Source organism: Macaca thibetana, chromosome 20 (assembly GCF_024542745.1).
Source record: "Macaca thibetana thibetana isolate TM-01 chromosome 20, ASM2454274v1, whole genome shotgun sequence".
Lineage (NCBI taxonomy): Eukaryota > Metazoa > Chordata > Mammalia > Primates > Cercopithecidae > Macaca > Macaca thibetana.
In genome coordinates this window covers 53,997,400-54,017,681 of record NC_065597.1, presented here as the reverse complement: position 1 = coordinate 54,017,681, position 20,282 = coordinate 53,997,400, and the positions used below count along the sequence as shown (strand labels likewise).

At 53.1% G+C, this 20,282-nt stretch overlaps 1 protein-coding gene across 2 annotated transcripts in view; it reads left to right on the top strand.

Moving 5' to 3' along the window:
• SCNN1B (sodium channel epithelial 1 subunit beta) overlaps nt 1–19,213 on the top strand; it is an 89,252-nt gene extending 70,039 nt beyond the window's left edge. Inside the window, exons 5-13 of one of the 2 annotated variants that reach the window (XM_050773831.1) lie at nt 3,917–4,020; nt 7,406–7,569; nt 7,870–7,977; nt 11,842–11,959; nt 13,581–13,656; nt 13,745–13,802; nt 15,542–15,603; nt 18,003–18,078; nt 18,329–19,213. In XM_050773831.1, coding sequence (XP_050629788.1) covers nt 3,917–4,020; nt 7,406–7,569; nt 7,870–7,977; nt 11,842–11,959; nt 13,581–13,656; nt 13,745–13,802; nt 15,542–15,603; nt 18,003–18,078; nt 18,329–18,709 — 1,147 coding nt within the window. In that variant the 3' untranslated portion in view covers nt 18,710–19,213. Of the gene's footprint in view, nt 1–3,916; nt 4,021–7,405; nt 7,570–7,869; nt 7,978–11,841; nt 11,960–13,580; nt 13,657–13,744; nt 13,803–15,541; nt 15,604–17,379; nt 17,522–18,002; nt 18,079–18,328 lie in introns of those variants that run through there. The other variant, XM_050773832.1, reaches the window with a different exon arrangement.
• Nucleotides 19,214–20,282: the final 1,069 nt, after the last annotated feature.

The window sequence follows — 20,282 nt, the reverse complement described above, 5'->3', positions numbered from 1 at the left end:
CAGACATGAGATGCTGGTGGCTTGGGTCAGGGTGAGCGAGTCTGAGGTGGAGACAGGTGGACAGACCAAAGTCACATCTTGGAGCCCGGCCTGGTGGCTCACACCTGTAATATCAGCACTTTGGGAGGCTGAGGTGGGCAAATCACCTGCGGTCAGGAGTTCAAGACCAGCCTGGCCAACATAGTGAAACCCCATTTCTACTAAAAATACAAAAATTAGGCGAGGCACGGTGGCTCACGCCTGTAATCCCAGCACTTTGGGAGGCTGAGGTGGGTGGATCGCCTGAGGTCAAGAGTTCGAGACCAGCCTGCCCAACATGGTGAAACCCCGTCTTTACTGAAAATACAAAAATTAGCTGGTTGTGGTGGCAGGCACCTATAAACCCAGCTACTCGGGAGGCTGAGGCAGGAGAATCGCTTGAACCCGGAAGGCAGAAGTTGCAGTGAGCTGAAATGTCACCACTTTATTCCAGCCTGGGTGAAAGAGTGAAGCTCCATCTCAAAAAAAATATAGCTGAGCGTGGTGGTGCCCGCCTGTAATCTCAGCTACCCAGGAGGCTGAGGCAGGAGAATTGCTTGAACCCAGGAGGCAGAGGTTGCAGTGAACCAAGATCATGCCACTGCACTCCAGCCTGGGTTACAGAGTAAGACTTTGTCAAGAAAGAAAGAAAGAAAGAAAGAAAGAAAGAAAGAAAGAAAGAAAGAAAGAAAGAAAGAAAGAAAGAAAGAAAGAAAGAAAGAAAGAAAGAAAAAGAAAGAAAGAAAGAAAGAAAGAAAGAAAGAAAGAAAGAAAGAAAGAAAGAAAGAAAGAAAGAAAAAGAAAGAAAGAAAGAAGGAAGGAAGGAAGGAAGGAAGGAAGGAAGGAAGGAAGGAAGGAAGGAAGGAAGGAAGGAAGAAAGAAAGGAAAGAAAGAAAAAGGAAGGAAGGAAGGAGAAGAAGGAAGGAAGGAAAGAAAGAAAGGGAGAAAAGAAAAGAGAGAAAGGGAGAAGGGAGGAAGGAAGGAAAAGAAAAGAAAGGAAAAGAGAGAAGAAAGAAAAGGAAGGAAAGGAAGGAAGGAGAAAGAAGAAAAGAAAGAAAGAGAAAGGAAGGAGAGAGAAAGAAGAAAGAAAAAGAAAGGAAAGAAAAAGAAAGAAAGAAAGAAGGAAAGAAGGAAAGAAAGAAAGAAAAGAGAAGAGAAAAAAGAAATAGGAAAATCACATCTTGGAAGGAGACGGGGGTTGATAGGATTCCACTCTCTGTCCTCAGCCACACTGGAAGCTACAAAAGGCAGCCCTGTCTTGTTTTGCTTGGTGTCCTTAGCCCAGCACCCACCTCAACAAACATTGATTGGGTGGAAAAATGTGATTTCTTCCTGCTTCCCCTTGCACCACGGAGGAAACCCAAGCTCAGAGGTTGAGTAAGCAGCTGAAATCTGTTGACAGTGGCAGAGCTTGGGGCAGCCCCCATATCCCATTTCACAGCCTGCCCTGGACCCAAGTCATTCTGCAAGGCCACGGACCGAGACAAAAGATACAGGAAATGGCTTTCTTATCTGAAAACGTGGGAAAATAACGCCTGCCCTCGTGGGGTTATTTTGAGAATTAAATGAGATCATGTACACAGAAAGATTCAGCGCAGGCCTGGCCCATAAAAGTCACTCAGTGCAAGTTTGCTGTGGAGCATAAGGGCTTCAAAGACAATACGGCATGGCAGGTGACGTTTTGTGTGTATGTGTTATTTGATGTACTTACTCTCATTTGTTCTGGTTTTTATTTTTAACTTTTTACAATTCATTATTGTTTTTTGATACAGGGTCTCACTCTGTTGCCCAGGCTGGAGTGCAGTGGTGCAGTCACAGCTCAATACAGCCTCAAACTCCCCAGGCTCAGGTGATCCTCCCACATCAGCCTCCCAAGTACCAAGTAGCTGGGACTACAGACACTCGCCACCATGCCTGGCTTTTTTTTTTTTTTTTTTTTTTTTTTAGAGACAGGGTCTCAATTCGTTGGCCAGGCTGGTCTCGAACTCCTGGGCTCAGTCAGGCGCAGTGGCTCATGCCTGTAATTGCAGCACTTTGGGAAGCCAAGGTGGGTGGATCACCTGAGGTCAGGAGTTCAAGAGCAGCCTGGCCAATATGATGAAACCCCGTCTGTACTAAAAATACACAAATTAGGCCGGGCGCGGTGACTCAAGCCTGGAATCCCAGCACTTTGGGAGGCCAAGACGGGCAGATCACGAGGTAAGGAGATCGAGACCATCCTGGTTAACCTGGTGAAACCCCGTCTCTACTGAAAAAAAATACAAAAAACTAGCCGGGCGAGGTGGCGGGCGCCTGTAGTCCCAGCTATTTGGGAGGCTGAGGCAGGAGAATCGCTGAGATTCTCCTCAGCCTGGAGTGAGATCACACCACTGCACTCCAGCCTGGGCAACATACCGAGACTCTGTCTCAAAACAAACAAACAAACAAACAAAACTCCTGGGCTCAAGCGATCTTCCCACTTTGGCCTCCCAAAGTGCTGGAATTACAGGCATAAGCCACCGTTCCCAACCTCCTCTTGTTTTTAATAAATAAAAAAAGAATAATATAAAAACATCAAGAGTTTTTGTTTTTTTTTTGTTTGTTTTTTTTTGAGGAGGAGTCTCGCTCTGTCGCCCAGGCTGGAGTGCAGTGGCGCGATCTCGGCTCACTGCAAGCTCCGCCTCCCGGGTTCCCGCCATTCTCCTGCCTCAGCCTCCCGAGTAGCTGGGACTACAGGCGCTGCCACCACGCCCGGCTAATTTTTTTGTATTTTTAGTGGAGACGGGGTTTCATTGTGTTAGCCAGGATGGTCTCGATCTCCTGACCTCGTGATCCGCCCGTCTCAGCCTCCCAAAATGCTGGGATTACAGGCTTGAGCCACCGCGCCCGGCCAAGAGATATTTTTTAAAGCTGCTTACTTTGGAGACTTGAGAACATGCATGTTGACCGAACAGGGTTTCATGAACTCCAGCACACCCGTCAACAGAAGAGGCAAGGGGGAGCCTCCCCTGAGCCTTCTGGTGGGCCCAGGCGTTCCTCGGCTTATGTCTGAAGGCCCCTGCCTCAGTCTTCGATGAACTTCTCCTCTGTATCTGTCTCTCTTCTGTGTCTTCTAAGGACACTTGTCATTGAATTTAGGGCCCACCTGGATAATCCAAGATGACCTCATCTGGAGATCCTTAGTCACATCTGCAAGGACCCTTTTTCCAAATAAAGTCCCACTTGCAGGTTCTGAGGGTGAGGACATGGATGTGCCTCTTTTGGGGTGTATGTGAGACAGATGAAAACATCTAAGAAAGCTCTTTTTCGTTTTGTTGTTGTTGTTGTTGTTGCTGTTTTGTGTTTTAGAGACAGGGTCTCACTCTGTCACCCAGGCTGGAGTGCAGCGGTGCACTCCAGCCTCGAACTCTACAGGCATGCACCACCACACCTGGCAAGCAATCCCATCCCGCCTCGTCCTCGCTATCCTCCCGCCTCGGCCTTCCAAGTAACTGGGACTACAGGCATGCACCACCACACCTGGCTAATTTCTGTGTTTTTTGTAGAGATGAGGGTCTCACCATGTTGCCCAGCCTTGTCTCAAACTCCTGGCCTCAAGCGATCCTCCCACCTCGGCCTTCCAAAGTGCTGGGATTACAGGCGTGAGCCACCAGGCTCGGCCAGAAAGTTCTTTTTCATAACTCACAGCTAAACCAGAGAGCCTGAGCCCCAACTCCAGAGAAATTCCCTTCCCCTGCTTTCCCAAGGGAGCCTGGGAATCCCCTCTCTGGTTTTTGCAAGAGGATGGACAGAATGACGTGTTGCTTGCCTCTCCCTTTCGGAGCCCCTCCAAGGAGGAAACGAAGGGTGGAAAGCAGATAGTCGGGGAAGGCATTGTCTGTGGTGGAACCTGCCCTGCAGCTGATGCTGTTTCTTTTAGGAACTTCACGTCCATCTTCTACCCTCACTATGGCAACTGTTACATCTTCAACTGGGGCATGACAGAGAAGGCACTTCCTTCGGCCAACCCTGGACCTGAATTTGGTGAGTTTTGGTTTATCCTGGGGCCAGAGCCAAGAGGCTTTAACCACCCCTATGATGTGGGACTGAAATACCATCAGCTGTTGCAGGGTGGGCCTGAGGGGGGACTAATGAGGCATCAAGCGGAGTGACCACTACTGAGGCTCTGCTGTGTGCCAGGGGAGGCCAGGCCAGTGACCACTACTGAGGCTCCTGCTGTGTGCCAGGGAAGGCCAGGCGCTTCCTCAGCCATTCCCTCCTGCAATGCTCAGAATCCCTGGGGTAGCAACTGGTGTTCCTGTTTTGCTGATGAGCAAAGTGAGGATTTGGAAGCAGCACAGCTTCGTGGTCAAGAGCTCAAGGTTCAGCCAGGCATGGTGGCTGATGCCTGTAATCCCAACGCTTTGGGAGGCCGAGGTGGGAGGATTGTTTAAGCCCAGGAGTTCGAGACCAGCCTGGGCAATAAGGTGAAACTCCATCTCTTAAAAAAAGTACAAAAATTAGCGAGGCATGATGACACGTACCTGTAGTCCCAGCTACTCAGGAGGCTGAGGCAGGAAGATTGCTTGAGCTGGGGAGGTCAAGGCAGCAGTGAGCCATGATCGCACCACTGCAGCCCCACCATTTATTTGCAGGGTGTTCCTGAGCTCCAGAGCAACCTTCTCAAAGCCTTAGTCTCCCCATTTATACATTAGTATATAGTAGCAGAGCAGAGCATTTAGTATAGTAAATCGAATCTACCTTGTGAGCCATTATGATGAGTAAATAGTATATGCCTTGTGAGTCATTATGATGCAATGTGGTAAATTGTTTCAACTGCCTAGGAAGTAGGAAATGCTCCATATACGCTGAGTATTCTGAGCAGTTTTTAAACAACTTGTCCAGGATCATGCAGTTAATACATGGACCAAAAGACATTGCATGTTCTTACCTGTAAGTGGGAGCTAAATGATGTGCACAGGTGGACACACAGTGTGGAAGGATGGACATCGGAGACTTAGAGCATGGGAGGGTAGGAGGCAGGTGAGGGGCAAGAAATTAATGAGAACAGTATATAGGATTCCAGTGAAGTTTACACTAAAAGCCTAGACTTCACCACTGTACAATAACTCCATGTAGCAAAAGTGTGCTTGTACCACTCACATTTATACAAATTTGAAAAAGAAAAGAAACACATAACACTTAGTCTCTTAGTCCCTCTGCCCCTCTGGTGTACAGTTTTGGTTTTTTGTTTGTTTGTTTGTGACAGGGTCTCGCTCTGTCGCCCAAGCTGGAGTGCAATGACATGGTCACGGCTCACTGCAGCCTCGACCTCCTGGTCTCAGGTGATCCTCCCTCCTCAGCCTCCTGAGGAGCTAGGACTGCAGGTGGCTAATTTTCTGTAGAGATGAGGTTTCCTCCTGTTGCCCAGGCTGGTCTCGAACTCCTGGGCTCAAGCAATCTGCCCTCCTTGGCCTCTCAAAGTACTGGGATTACAGATGTGTTCCACTGTGCCCGGCTGTACAATTCTTAAAGAAAGACAGAGACACACAGAAGCTGAAGGAGTCCATGGAAGTGAGGAAATGGGGCATGGGGGATGACGGCTCCCCCTCCCTCGGGGCTCAGGTGTTGCATTGACCGCTAGAGAAGGGCTGGTGGACTCAGGCTGGCTGTGGTTTTTGGGCTTGTGAGCCAGGCACAGGTGGGAGTGGATCCCTCCTCCCATCTTTCAGGTTCTGATCTCTGCAGCCAAGAGGCAGGCTGTCATTCAGCGACCGTCAGGGCCGCTGACCAAGAGTGGGGCAGGTGAGCTGAGTGCCTTTCACTTAGCCCCCGTGCTGCTGAGAGCACTGTCACAGAGGTGCCAGTCAACTTACTTCCAGATGCAGATGATTATAGTCAGGCAGCCAGCTGCTGTGTAAGAAGCCCAGCAAAAGCACTTCCTCACTGGAAGACCTCAGACAAGTCCTTTCATTTCTCTGTGCCTCAGTTTCTCCATCTGTAAAATGGGGACAATACTAGTACCTCCATCATGTGGCCCTTGTGAGCATCCAAGGAACTCATGTTTCTTTTATTTTATTTTTGGAGATGGAGTCTCACTCGCGCTCAGGTTGGAGTGCAGTGATGTGATCTTGGCTCACTGCAACCTCCGCCTCCGGGGTTCAAGCGATTCTGCCTCAGCCTCCCAAGTAACTGGGATTACAGGCATGCGCCACAATGTCCAGCTAATTTTTGTATTTTTTCTTTTCTATTTTGATACGGAGTTTTGCTCTGTCATCCCCGCTGAAGTGCAGTGGTGCAATCTCAATTCACTACAACTTCTGTCTCCCAGGTTCAAGCAATTCTCCTGCCTCAGCCTCCCAAGTAGCTGGGATTTCAGGAGCCTGCCACCGTGCCTGGCTAATTTTTGTATTTTTAGTAGAGACGGGGTTTCACAATGTTAGCCAGGCTGGTCTTGAACTCCTGACCTCAAGTGATCTGCCTGCTTCAGCCTCCCAAAGTGCTGGGATTACAGGTGTGAGCCACCGTGCCCGGCCAAGGAGCTCACATTTAATGAAGCCCTTAGCAAAGCACCCAGCAGGCAGCAAGTACTCAACCAGCCCTTACTGTCTTACCAGACAGACTCAGCTCCACATAGCTCAGGACTGTGGTGCGTGGGAGACTGGGTCCAGTCCCTTCCCTTGATAAAGTCAAGTGGGGAAGGAAGACAGACAATAAAAGAAGAATCACACAAATGAGGCAGGTACTCAGAAGGAAAGTTCCAGGGCTAAGGAGAGCGTACAACCAAGACCCTGACACCTCGTCTGAGCCATCAGGGAAGGTTTCTGGAGGAAGTGATGCTGGTTGAGATCTGAAGGAAGAGCACATGTTTCTAGGGGGAAGGGAAGTGGCAGAGACAGCATTCCAGAGCGAGGGAATAGCACTCCAGATCGAGGAATAGCACTCCAGATCGAGGAACAGCATTCCAGGTGAGAGAACAGCATTCCAGAGCAAGAAACAGCATTCCAGGTGAGGGAACAGCACTCCAGAGTGAGGGAACAGCATTTGCAAAGGCACAGCAGGAGGAAGGTGTGCAGAAGCTCGGAGGCATTGAACGGTGACAGCGAGGGCACCTGTGGTGTGAGGCAGGGTGGTGTGGGTGGGCCATGGCCATGCCGTGCCTCCTAGATCTACCTCCTGATCAGAAAAGAGATCATGGAGAGGCAAGAGACACCCAGGGAGGAGGCTACGTCAGAGCCTGCCTTGGAGATGATGGGGCTTTGCAGAAGGCAAGCAATATTTGAGTACTGAGTTTTTGCAAAGTGGAGCCAGCCTCCTTGGCGGTCCCTGGAGGTCCCCTGGCTGGAGGGAGCTTGGAGAAGTGGGTAGTGGGGTCTCCTTTCTGCCTCAGGAACAAGTTCAGGCAGCCCTCACCTCACCCTCCCCACAGGCCTGAAGTTGATCCTGGACATAGGCCAGGAAGACTACGTCCCCTTCCTCGCGTCCACGGCTGGGGTCAGGCTGATGCTTCACGAGCAGAGGTCATACCCCTTCATCAGAGACGAGGGCATCTATGCCATGTCGGGGACAGAGACGTCCATCGGGGTACTCGTGGTATGTCCAGAGCCCAAGGGCAGTCCTAGAGGGTCTGAGGGTGGGGGCCCACCTGTCCAGGGCCAACTTCCCTTGGCCTGGGAGGAGGAGATCCGGGCCCCCCAGCCCTGGCCTGCCTTCCTTTTGGCTGGAACCCCCTCAGGGTGGCCAAGCTTTAGGGGAAGGTGAGCCCTCTGGCGCCCCCTCTGGCACTTGCAGGGGTCCACAGCCCTCTATCCCCGCATGCTTGATGCAAGGCAGGCGCAGAAAGGGTTTCCTGGAGCGACCAGGGCCCCTCTCAAGCAACCCCTCTAAACCCAGGACAAGCTTCAGCGCATGGGGGAGCCCTACAGCCCGTGCACCGTGAATGGCTCCGAGGTCCCCGTCCAAAACTTCTACAGTGACTACAACACGACCTACTCCATCCAGGTGGGAAGGCGGCGCACACCTCATGCCCCAGGGCCCCTGTCCGGGTTTATGGGGCGGAGACCTCAGTCCTCCGGGAGAACTGGCCCCAGCAAGGCTGGCTCTGCTGGGCTTTTGTAGGTGGCCACGGGGCACCCCTGGGCCTGTGGGACCAGTCACCTTCCTGAGCTCTCTCACCAGGGCCGAGGACTGGCCACTTCTCATCCCCACTTGAGCAGGTGTGCCCTTGGGGACGCCCAGGGGAATATAGGGATCTTACTCTGGGGTTTCCCGAGATGAAAACAAAAAATAGCAGCTAACACCATCAAGCTTTCACTGCGTGTGAAATACTGTGCTAAGGGCTGGAACACATTCCATCATCGTTTAGTCTTTCAACCCCCTCCCCACATGAATCCATAATATACTAATGACAGCAGCATTTATTGATAAACTAATAATAGCAGGCTTACCATGTGTTAGGCAGTCACTGTTGTAAGTAATTTACATACATTACATCATTTAACTTTCACAACAACCCTAAGATGTAGATGCTATTATCATTCCCATTCTAGGAATGAGGAAATTGGGATTGGCAGACCCCAGTTCAAATGCATCATCAATTTACCTAAGAAATCCCCCTACTTTTTTTTTTTCTTAAGATGGAGTTTCACTCTGTCACCCAGGCTGGAGTGCAGTTGCATGATCTCAGCTCACTGCAACCCCCGCCTCAGGTTCAAGCAATTCTCTGCCTCAGCCTCCCAAGAAGCTGGGATTACAGGCGCCTGCCACCACACCAGCTAATTTTTCTGTATTTTTAATAGAGACAGGGTTTCACCAAGTTGGCCAGCTGGTCTTGAACTCCTGACCTTGTGATCCACCCGCCTTGGCCTCCCAAAGTCCTGGGATAACAAGCATGAGCCACCATGCCCGGTCTTTATTATTATTATTTTTAAAGAGATAACCAGGCATGCTGGCTCACGCCTGTAATCCCAGCACTTTGGGAGGCCAAAGCAGGTGGATCACACTTGAGGTCAGGAGTTCAACACCAGCCTGGCCAACATGGTAAAACCCCATCTCTACTAAAAAATACAAAAAAAAAAAAAAAAAAAATTAGCCAGGCGTGGTGGCACACGACTGTAGTCCCAGCTACGCAGGGGGCTGAGGCAAGAGAATTGCTTGAACCTGGGAGGTGGAGGTTGCAGTGAGCTGAGATCATGCCACTGCACTCCAGCCTGAGTGACAGAGCGAGACCCTTGTCTCAAAAAATAAAATAATAAAATAAAAAAGAGAGACAGGGTCTTGCTCTGTCACCCAGGCTGAAGTGCAGCGGTGCCATCATAGCTCACTGCAGCTTTGAACTCTTGGATTCAAGTGATCCTCCTGCCTTAGCCTCCCTAGTAGCCAGGACCACAGGCATGAGCTACTGTGCCTGGCTAATTTCTTAATTTTTAAAATTTTTTGCAGAGACAGAGTCTTGCTATGTTGCCCAGGCTAGTCTCGAACTCCTGGGCTCAAGCAGTCCTCCCACTCTGGCCTCCCAAAATGCTGGGATTATAGGCATGAGCCACTGCACCCACTGGAAGTCCCTCTTTGTATCTGCCCTCAATCCTCTTTGCTGTAGCTGGCAGCTTCCTTCTTGTCCTGATCTCCAGAGTTAACCCAGACCTGCCCCTAGTCCTGGCCCCCTTGGAGAGGGCAGATTGAATCCTTGCAAAGGTGACAAAAATGACCACTCGCTGATACTTCCTCTCCAGCCCAGTCTGCGTTGGCAGATCAGTGCACTGAGGCATAACAAGAGGGCGGCCCAATGCCAGCCTCAGTGTCTGGGTGCCCGAGCATGGCATGGTTTGCCTTTCCCTGTAGTCACAGGAAATGACCCTCCTGGTGCCCACCTGCCCACCCATTGCTTGGCTGGTTTGGCCACCTCGCGTCTGGAGGGACTTCTGCCCATTATGGAGAACTCTAGCCGTCATCTGAGCCTCTGGAGGGACAGACAGACAGACAGACAGAGCAGTACAGGGAGGTGGGAAACATGGAGAAGAAGGCGCCAGCCCCAGAAACTTCATTCCAGGAAAACTGCGCTTCTCGTTTCTTCCGGTGTGGTAGCCACTCAGGCCAGAAAACTTAGCCAAGAGCCAGGCCCTGATCGGGAGCTCTGCCCATTCCCATGGCCACTCCAACCAGGAGCCGGCTTGAGCCCACCCCAGCCTCCGTCACAGAGCCTGGGAAGGACTCCCGCTTTCCAGATGAGACAGAGAGGTCTACAAGAATATAAGACACCTTGGTGGGGCACGGTGATGCACACCTGTAGTCCCAGCTACTCAGAGGCTGAGGCGGGAGGATCGCTTGAGCCCAGGAGTTTGAGGATGCAGAGAGTTATGATCACGCCACTGCACTCCAGCCTGGGCGACAGAGTGAGACCCTGTCTCAGGAAAAATACAAAAAAAAAAAAAAAAAGTAAAAAAGAGGCTGGGCGCAGTGGCTCACGCCTGTAATCCCAACACTTTGGGATGTCAAGGTGGGTGGGTCCCCTGAGGTCAGGAGTTTGAGATCAGCCTGGCCAACATAGTGAAAGTTGGTCTCTGCTAAAAATACAAAAATTAGCCAGGTGTGGTGGCACGTGCTTGTAATCCCAGCTACTCGGGAGGCTGAGGCGGGAGAATCACTTGAACCCTGGAGGTTGAGGTTGCAGTGAGCCGAGATCATGCCACAGCACTCCAGCCTGAGCGACAGAGCAAGACTCCATCTCAAAAAAAAAAAAAAAGAATGTAAAACACTTGCTGGAAACCCAGCTCTGGCTCCTCCTGGCCATGCCATTTAATCTGCCACCCAGCCCCGATTTCCTGCCCTCAGGAAACCACAGACTCATTAGGGACAATAGAAAGGCAACACATAGGGACCTGAGACGGAGACGCAGGAGGAGCAGAAGGGGACTCAGGGGCGCAGGTGTGGAGGGCGGGGCTGAGTGGAGAGAGGTAGGGAGGAGCTGGCCAGGGCTGTATCCAGGAGCCCAGGGTAGTCAGGACCTAAGAAACTGGATAGACAATGAAACACCAAGAACCGCTGCCTCCATCCGTGCAGTGCTTCCCGAGAACCTGATGTGGCCCTGAATCCTCCCTCCCAACCTCAGGAGACAGGTGTCCTCCACACCCTATTTCACCTATGAGTAAACCGAGCCCCAGAGGGTCATGACTCACCCTAGGACACATAGCTGGTCTCTGAGTGGACTGAAACCAGGTCAGAATGACCTGAAAGCCCAGTATGTTGGGGCCGAGTGAGTTGAGACTCATCACATCCAGCCTCCCGGAGGCTGCCCAGGAGCCCTCTTCTTCCTCGCCCCACCAGGAGATGTTCTGCAGACCAGTGGGCCACTCACTTCCTCTGTCATTGACTGTGCGTCAGGACGCTCAGCGATCATCCTTCTCCTGGCTTTCCCTGGGCATTTCCCTCTGGGAGGAAGGAGCGCAGAGCCAGCCTGCCTGGCTTCCTCGGCGGCCTGTCAGGGTGCATCTGTGTCACGTGCTTGGACGGAGGCTGGCATCCTCATAATGAGAGCTCTCTGAGCCTTGGCTTTATTATCAGGAGCAAGCTGCCCTTCCCCATGGTGAAGGGTGAGGACCCCAGCTGTGAATGGTGAGACCTGGGATACTGGGGTCTGGCCTAGGTCCCTCTGCGGGGTCCAGGGACCTGCTGGGAAGCCCAAAAGCGTCCAGGACTGTGGGGTCTGTAGCTGCAGCCAGTCATCTCAGCACAGCTTCTCAGCCCTGGAGCACCTCCGCCAGCTCCCCCAGCTCCTGGGCATCACTTCTCTGGACACCCCGGTGCTGGGATGGGGACATCACTGACCGTGCCTGTGTTCTCTCCTTATGAACCCCCCACCCCCCACAGGCCTGTCTTCGCTCCTGCTTCCAAGACCACATGATCCGTAGCTGCAAGTGTGGGCACTACCTCTACCCACTGCCCCGTGGGGAGAAATACTGCAACAACCGGGACTTCCCAGACTGGGGTGAGCGGGGACACAGGGGGATCGGCACTCCAGCCACCTGGGGCCACAGAGGCTCTGACCATAGAGGAGCGGGCAGAGCTCAGTGCCCTCAGCAGAGTCCAGAGATGTGCCCAGGGTGGCTCCTCCGCAGTCTGAGGTCCCTCCTACAATCCCTTCCCAGGCCTCCTTTCTTTTTTCTTTTCTTTTTTTTTTTTTTTTGAGACGGAGTCTCGCTCTGTTGCCCAGGCTGGACTGCAGTGGCCGGATCTCAGCTCACTGCAAGCTCCGCCTCCCGGGTTTACGCCATTCTCCTGCCTCAGCCTCCCGAGCAGCTGGGACTACAGGCGCCCGCCACCTCGCCCGGCTAGATTTTTGTATTTTTTTAGTAGAGACGGGGTTTCACCGTGTTAGCCAGGATGGTCTCGATCTCCTGACCTCGTGATCCGCCCATCTCGGCCTCCCAAAGTGCTGGGATTACAGGCTTGAGCCACCGCGCCCGGCCCCCAGGCCTCCTTTCTGCAGGAACCCAGCCTTCTCTCTGCTCCTCAATTTCATGAAGCATGGGCTTGAAACACATAGGCATAGGGTGCACGTGTCCTTGTGGGCCTGTGTCTGTGTGCCAAATGCTCGCACACGCGCAACCCTAGGCATGTGGCTGCTGGCGAGTGTGTGCTTGCACTCATGTTTTCAAGTGCACACATGCAAAGGCATTTCCGTGCTTGCGTCCAAACGCACAGGAGCCGTTCGTGAGTGTGGTGGGTTGCTGTGTGTAGGTTTATGCACAGGCACAAATCACTTCCAGGGTCTGCATTTGTGCACTCTGGCTTTAGTGCACTCGTGTGTATGTGTGTGTGTGTGCACGTGCATGTATGGATAAGGCCATGCGTCCCTCTTCAGCATGTGTGTTCATGTCTGTGTGGGTTCACTGGGTCTCTCTGCAAGGCGCTGGGTGGGAGGGGAGGGTGAGGAAGCCATTAGCATGATGGTGGCCTCCGAGGACTCGAAACCTGAAGTCACAGCGGGAAGAAGAGCCCTGCTGGGCTCACAAGCAATTGGAGCTGGGGCCTGGGAGCCCTGGCGGTCTGGAGTCCAACCACCGATGAATGTTGTCAGCAGGGTGCGGTGGCTCATGCTTGTAATCCCAACACTTTGGGAGGCTGCGACAAGATGATCAATTGAGGCCAGGAGTTCGAGACCAGCCTGGCCAACATGGCAAAGCCCCATCTCTAGAAAAAGAAAAAAAGAAAAGAGAAGAAAAAAAAAAGTAAAAGAGAGAATAAAAAGAATGCTGTCAGCAGGAGACTCACCACTTACAACCAACACAAACTAAACGGGAAAACGTTATTCCTTCCAGTCACCCACCCTTTGTTCATGACCCCATAACCCCGTCCCCCAGGCAGGGATGGGGATGGCCGGCAAAAGGAAAGCTGCTCTGACCGGCCTGAGCTGGGACCCAGGCCAGACAGGGGTGAAATGGCTGGAGGTCAGGGGCTGGGTAGGGAGTGGTGATTTTTCATGACACCTCCTCCCGCCACCTAACCACAGGGCCAGGAGAGCAGAGGGGCCAGCCAGAGGCTCGGCAGGGGACAGGGGCTAGAAAGCCCCCTCCAACCTCTTGGCCACCTCTCTGTCTCCTGCACAGCCCATTGCTACTCAGATCTGCAGATGAGCGTGGCGCAGAGAGAGACCTGCATTGGCGTGTGCAAGGAATCCTGCAAGTGAGTGCAGGTGGGTGGGCACAGCAGCGGGTGGGCATGGAGGGGCATCACTGGCAGGGACCGCAACAGGCCTGACCTTCTCTTTCAGTGACACCCAGTACAAGATGACTATCTCCATGGCTGACTGGCCTTCTGAGGCCTCTGAGGTGAGACAGTTGGGGGCCGAGTTCCTGGCCCTCAGCTTTGGGCTGGTGACAAGTCTGGGCATAAGATGTGGGCTTGGCCGGGCGCGGTGGATCAAGCCTGTAATCCCAGCACTTTGGGAGGCCGAGACGGGCGGATCACGAGGTCAGGAGATCGAGACCATCCTGGCTAACACGGTGAAACCCCGTCTCTACTAAAAAATACAAAAAACTAGCCGGGCGCGGTGGCGGGCGCCTGTAGTCCCAACTACTCGGGAGGCTGAGGCAGGAGAATGGCGTGAACCCGGGAGGCGGAGCTTGCAGTGAGCTGAGATCCGGCCACTGCACTCCAGCCTGGGCGGCAGAGCGAGACTCCGTCTCAAAAAAAAAAAAAAAAAAAAAAAAAAAAAAAAAAAAAGATGTGGGCTATTTGGAAATTTGGAGGGGGTGCCTTTTTCCCTCCTTCTCTCTTTCCCTCCTTCCTTCCTTTGTCTGCTTTATTTCTTCCTTCCATCTTCATTCATTCCTTCCTTCCTTCCTCCCTTCCTTTTCCCTTCCTTTCTTCCTTCTCCCTTCCTTCCTCCCTCCCTCACTTCTCCCTTCCTTCTTCCTTCCTTTGTCCCTTCTTCCTTCCTTCATTCCTTCTCCTTCCCTTCTTCCTTCTTTCCTTTCTCCCTCCCTTCTCCCTTCCTTCTTTCCTTCCTTTCTCCCTCCCTTCTCATTTCCTTCCTTCCTTCTGTCCTTCCTTCCTTCTTTTCTTCCTTCCTTCCTTCTCCCTCCCTCCTTCCCTGTTTCCTTCGTTCCTTCCTTCCTTCCTTCCTCCCTTTCTTCGTCCCTCCCTGCTTCCTTCTTTCCTTCCTTCCTTCTTTCCTTCCACCAATATTCTCCCAGGCAGTGTGCTATGTACACAACACAGAATTAGACAGACATAATCCCTTTAATAGGAGAAGGCCAAGATCACAAACAGAAATAAAATCATTTCAAAGTGTGATTATGGCTGTGAAATAAATAAACAGGTGATGGGAGAGAGTAACTGGGGGAAACTACTTTATTTTTGTATTTTTACTTTATTTTTTATTTTTGGAGACAGGGGCTTGCTCTGTCGCCCAGGCTGGAGTGCAGTGGTATGATCACAGCTCACTGAAGCCTCGAACTCCTGGGCTTAAGTAATCCTCCTGCTTTAGCTGTGGTCCTCAGCTGGGACCACAGGCATATGCCACCAGGCCTGGCTATATGTTAAACTTTTTAAAGAGATGGAGTCTCGCTATGTTGCCCAGGCTGGTCTTGAACTCCTGGCCTTAGGCAATCCTCCCACACCAGCTCTCCCAAAATGCTGGGATTACAGGCATCAGCCACCATGCCCACCCTCTGGGAAAGCACGTTAGATAGCGTGGTCAAGGAAGGTCTCTCTAAGAAGGTGACATTGGAGCTGACACCTGGAGGCAGAGGCTGAGTCAACATGGGCAGAGCTGAGGAGGATTCCAGGCAGAGGGAGCAGGAAGCATGAGAACCAGAGGTGGGAAAGAGCCGGGCAGGGTGGCCAGGCCCACCGGGGAAGAGTCTGGAGACCCGAGTCCCTTCTTCCCCAGAACAGCAGCCACAGCTTCCACTACACCCTTCCTCTTGCTCCCCATCCAAATTGTGATTCCCCCAGGGGCCTTGGGAAGGGACAGGGCTGTGGTCTACCTCCTCCAGGGAGCAGGGCCATGACTGGGAGGGATGCTGCAGATGGCAACTTTTGCAGCCGCCTTCTTGGGTTCCAGGACTGGATTTTCCACGTCTTGTCTCAGGAGCGGGACCAAAGCACCAATATCACCCTGAGCAGGTGAGCCTGAGCCTGGGCGGGGCTGGGGAAGCAGGGAAGAGGGTCCAGAAACTCGGGGCAGGAGTTTGGACACAGGACAGCTCCTCAGACACCTTCTCACATGGGTCAGACCCAGGAGCAAGTCTCCAGGAGGAGGCACTAGGAGTGAGAGAGAGGAAAGGCAGCCACGGGGACTCTGAGTCTACCAGCTGCTAAGGAGGAGCCTGTGTTTCCCTCTGTCACTGTCCACCCAGCCATCCAATCATCCTCCATCCTCCACCCACACACCCAGCATCCTCCACCCATTCATCCTCCATCATCCACCCATGCACCCAGCCATCCTCCACCCATTCATCCTCCATTCTTTCACCCACGAACCAGGCATCCTCCACCCATTCACCCTCCATCATCCACCCATGCACCCAGCCATCCTCCACTCATTCATCCTCCATCATCCACCCACACACCCAGCCATCCTCCACCCATTCATCCTCCATCATCCACCCCCACACCCCGCCTCCTCCACTCATTCATCCTCCATCATCCACCCACACACCCAGCCATCCTCCACCCATTCATCCTCCATCATCCACCCCCACACCCAGCATTCTCCACCCATTCATCCTCCATCATCCACCCACGCACCCAGCCATCATCCACCCTTCCATTCTCCCACCCGCACACCCAGCCATCCTCCAGCCATTCATCATCCATTCTCCCACCCACGCACCCAGCCATCATCCACCCATTCATCCTCCATCTTCCACCCACACACCCAGCATCCTCCACCCATTCATCCTCCATCCTCCACCCACACACCCAGCCATCATCCACCCATTCATCCTCCATCTTCCACCCACACACCCAGCCATCATCCACCCATTCATCCTCCATCCTCCACCCACGCACCCAGCCATCATCCACCCATTCATCCTCCATCTTCCACCCACACACCCAGCATCCTCCACCCATTCATCCTCCATCCTCCACCCACACACCCAGCATCCTCCACCCATTCATCCTCCATCATCCACCCATGCACCGAGCCATCCTCCACCCATTCATCCTCCATTCTGCCACCCACACACCCAGTCATCCTCCACTCATTCATCCTCCATCCTCCACCCACACACCCAGCCATCCTCCACCCATTCATCCTCCATCATCCACCCACACACCCAGCATTCTCCACCCATTCATCCTCCATCAACCACCCACGAACCCAGCCATCCTCCACCCATTCATCCCTCCATCATCCACCCTTCCATTCTCCTACCCACACACCCAGCCATCCTCCAGCCATTCATCATCCATTCTCCCACCCACGCACCCAGCCATCCTCCACCCATTCATCCTCCATTCTTCCACCCACGCATCCAGCCATCCTCTACCCATTCATCCTCCAGACTCGCACCCACACACCCAGCATCCTCCACCCATTCATCATCCATTCTCCCCCCCACGCACCCAGCCATCCTCCACCCATTCATCCTCCATCATCCACCCCTCCATTCTCCCACCCGCACACCCAGCCATCCTCCATTTATTCATGGATCTCTCCATCCACTCAACAAAAACATTAGTTGAGCACAAGAAAGACACACAGTCCAAGCTAGCAGGAGTTCAGGGGGCAAATATATGCAAAAAGGGCTTAAGGAGAGGAGGGTCTGAGTACAGCAGGGAAGGAGCCTTAGTCTGCCTGAGAGATAAGGGAGGTCTGCATAGGGAGGTGGCTTTGCGTGAACTCTCCAAGGAGGAGTAAGTGCTGTTCAAATAAGAAGAGGCACCAATGTCCAGGCAGAAGACAAAGCTTGGAACCCTGGAGACACGAGATAGCACAGCCTTTCTGAGGACCACCACGTGGGAGGGGAAGCCCACACAGCCACCCCTTTCTGTCCCAGGTGCAGTGAAGGTGCTCATGGCTCAGTGAAGAGCTCTGTGCAGAGTCACTGCGTGTAACCCGGGCCACCCTGAGGGTACAAAGTGGGGAGCTCGGAGCAGATCTTTGGGGCTGTCCCAGGCCAGAGTGTCCTGTAGGGAACTGATAGGCAAGGGGTGGAGGAAGGGGGCCATAGGACGGGTGCTGGGTGGAGATGCCCAGAGGGGCTGGGAAGGGCTGCACTTGCAATTCTTGTTTGGACTTCACCACTCATGGGAGCATGCATGAGAGAAGCTCAGGATAGAGGAGGGCTGGGGCGGCCATTCCTTGGCTGCCTTCCTGTGTGTGTTCACGTGTGCATGTGTGCATGGGTGTGTGGGTGCATGTGGGTGCATACGTGTGTGCATACATGCGGGTGTGTGTGCATACATGTGGGTGTGTGTGCACATGCATGTGTGTGCATGTGTCTATGTACACGCATGTGTCTGTCTGTCTGGAAGGGGGATACATTAGTCCTGGCCCTTCTCGCTGCCTCCTGCAGGAAGGGAATTGTCAAGCTCAACATCTACTTCCAAGAATTTAACTATCGCACCATTGAAGAATCAGCAGCCAATAACGTGAGTTTAGGAGGCTCCTGATACCCCAGAGCTGCCCTGCCCTGACCCCTGCACCCTGAGGGTGGGGGAAGGGTTCTGAGCCCTATGGAGGGATTAGGAGATCCCCAAAGCAGTCCCAAGTTATTCCCCTGGGCCAAGATGGTCACCGCCTCCCATTCCCACCCAAGAATCACCTCCCAGGAACCTGTGAGTCTGGGCTAGAGGCAAGAATGTGTGGCCTGAGCCCACCCCAGCTCCCCGTTCCCCACAGCTCGTCTGGCTGCTCTCAAATCTGGGTGGCCAGTTTGGCTTCTGGATGGGGGGCTCTGTGCTGTGCCTCATCGAGTTTGGGGAGATCATCATCGACTTTGTGTGGATCACCATCATCAAGCTGGTGGCCTTGGCCAAGAGCCTCCGGCAGCGGCGAGCCCAAGCCAGCTACTCCGGCCCACCGCCCACGGTGGCTGAGCTGGTGGAGGCCCACACCAACTTCGGCTTCCAGCCTGACACGGCCCCCCGCAGCCCCAACACCGGGCCCTACCCCAGTGAGCAGGCCCTGCCCATCCCGGGCACCCCGCCCCCCAACTATGACTCCCTGCGTCTGCAGCCACTGGACGTCATCGAGTCTGACAGTGAGGGTGATGCCATCTAACCCTGCCCCTGCCCACCCCAGCGGCTTGAACTCACTGAGCAGCCGAGACTGTTGCCCGAGGCCTCACTCTATGGTGCCCTCTCCAAAAGGTCGAGAGGGTAGCTCTCCAGGCCAGAGCTTGTGTCCTTCAACAGAGAGGCCAGCAGCAACTGGCCCGTTCCTGGCCAAGGGCTCCGTAGGATCACGGTGCTGGTGCAGGATGCAGGAATTAGTTGTATCTTCACCTGGTTCCTACCCTCGTCCCTACCTGTCCTGATCCTGGTCCCAGCCAGGCCCTGGAGACCCCTCAGAACACCTTCTCCTGGTGGCAGACCACTTCCCTCCCAGTGCCAGTCTCCGTCCACCCCAGAGAGGAACAGGCAGGTGGGCCATATGGTCTTCTCCTTCCGGGCCTTGGCTGGCCTCTGGGGCAGGGGTGGTGGAGAGATGGAAGGGCATCAGGTGTGGGGACCCTGCCAGGTGGCACCTAATTTACTCTAGAAAATAAACGCAGAAAACACTGAGTCCAGCTGTGTTCTTCGTTTGACTGGGCAGCCGGGGTGCTCTGATGGCAGAAGGGCATCCATAATGGCTTGAGAGAGACCAAAATTGGTTTAAGGGAAAGGGTCTCAAGCCCCTCCTTCCACTGCCAGCTCCCAGGCCAACACTCATTAGCCCCTGCCTGGGTTGTGTGCCCATCTCTGACCCAGTCAGTGTGGCCAGCTAGATAAGCTGCTCTGATTGGTCACACCTGAATTCATCTGCCCAGACCTGAAGTCAGTTTGGCCCCCAGGAGAATCACATGGTCCAAGGGTGGCGGGGGCACAGTTCCCAGGGTTGCCAGATAACAATCAGGCTGCTTGGTTGAATTTGAATTTCAGATATACAAACTGAATTTTTATTTTTATTTTTTTGAGACGGAGTCTCACTCTCGCCGCCCAGGCTGGAGTACAGTGGCGCGATCTCGGCTCACTGCAACCTCTGCCTCCTGGGTTCAAGTGATTCTCGTGCCTCAGCCTCCCGAGTAGTTGGAATTACAGGTGCATGCCACCATGCCCAGCTAATTTTTGTATTTTTAATAGACGGGGTTTCACCATGTTGGCCAGGCTGGTCTCAAACTCCTGACCTCAGGTGATCCTCCCACCTCAGCCTCTCGAAGTGCTGGGATTACAGGCGTGAGCCACCAACCCCAGCTGAAAAACTGATTTTTTAGTATATGTACATCCATACAATACTGGAGACAGATACAAATAAATCATTTGTTGTTTTTCTTGAGCATTTTATACATATATATTTTTATAGAGATGGGGTGTCATGGTGGCACGGGGTTGCCCAGGTGGGAGTGCAATGGCATGATCATAGCTCACTGTAGCCTCAAACTCTTGGGCTCAAGCCATCCTCCCACTTCAGCCTCCTAAGCAGCTAGAATTACAGGTGTGCCCTACCATGCCTGGCTAATTTTTTTAAATTAAATTTTAATTTTAATTTTTTTCATTCTGTATTTTTAATTGCCAAATACAGTCCCCCAGAATCTTAAGGTCCCCAAAGAGAGATCAGGGAAGCTGTCCCCAAAGAAGAGTATGGTCTGGCAGGT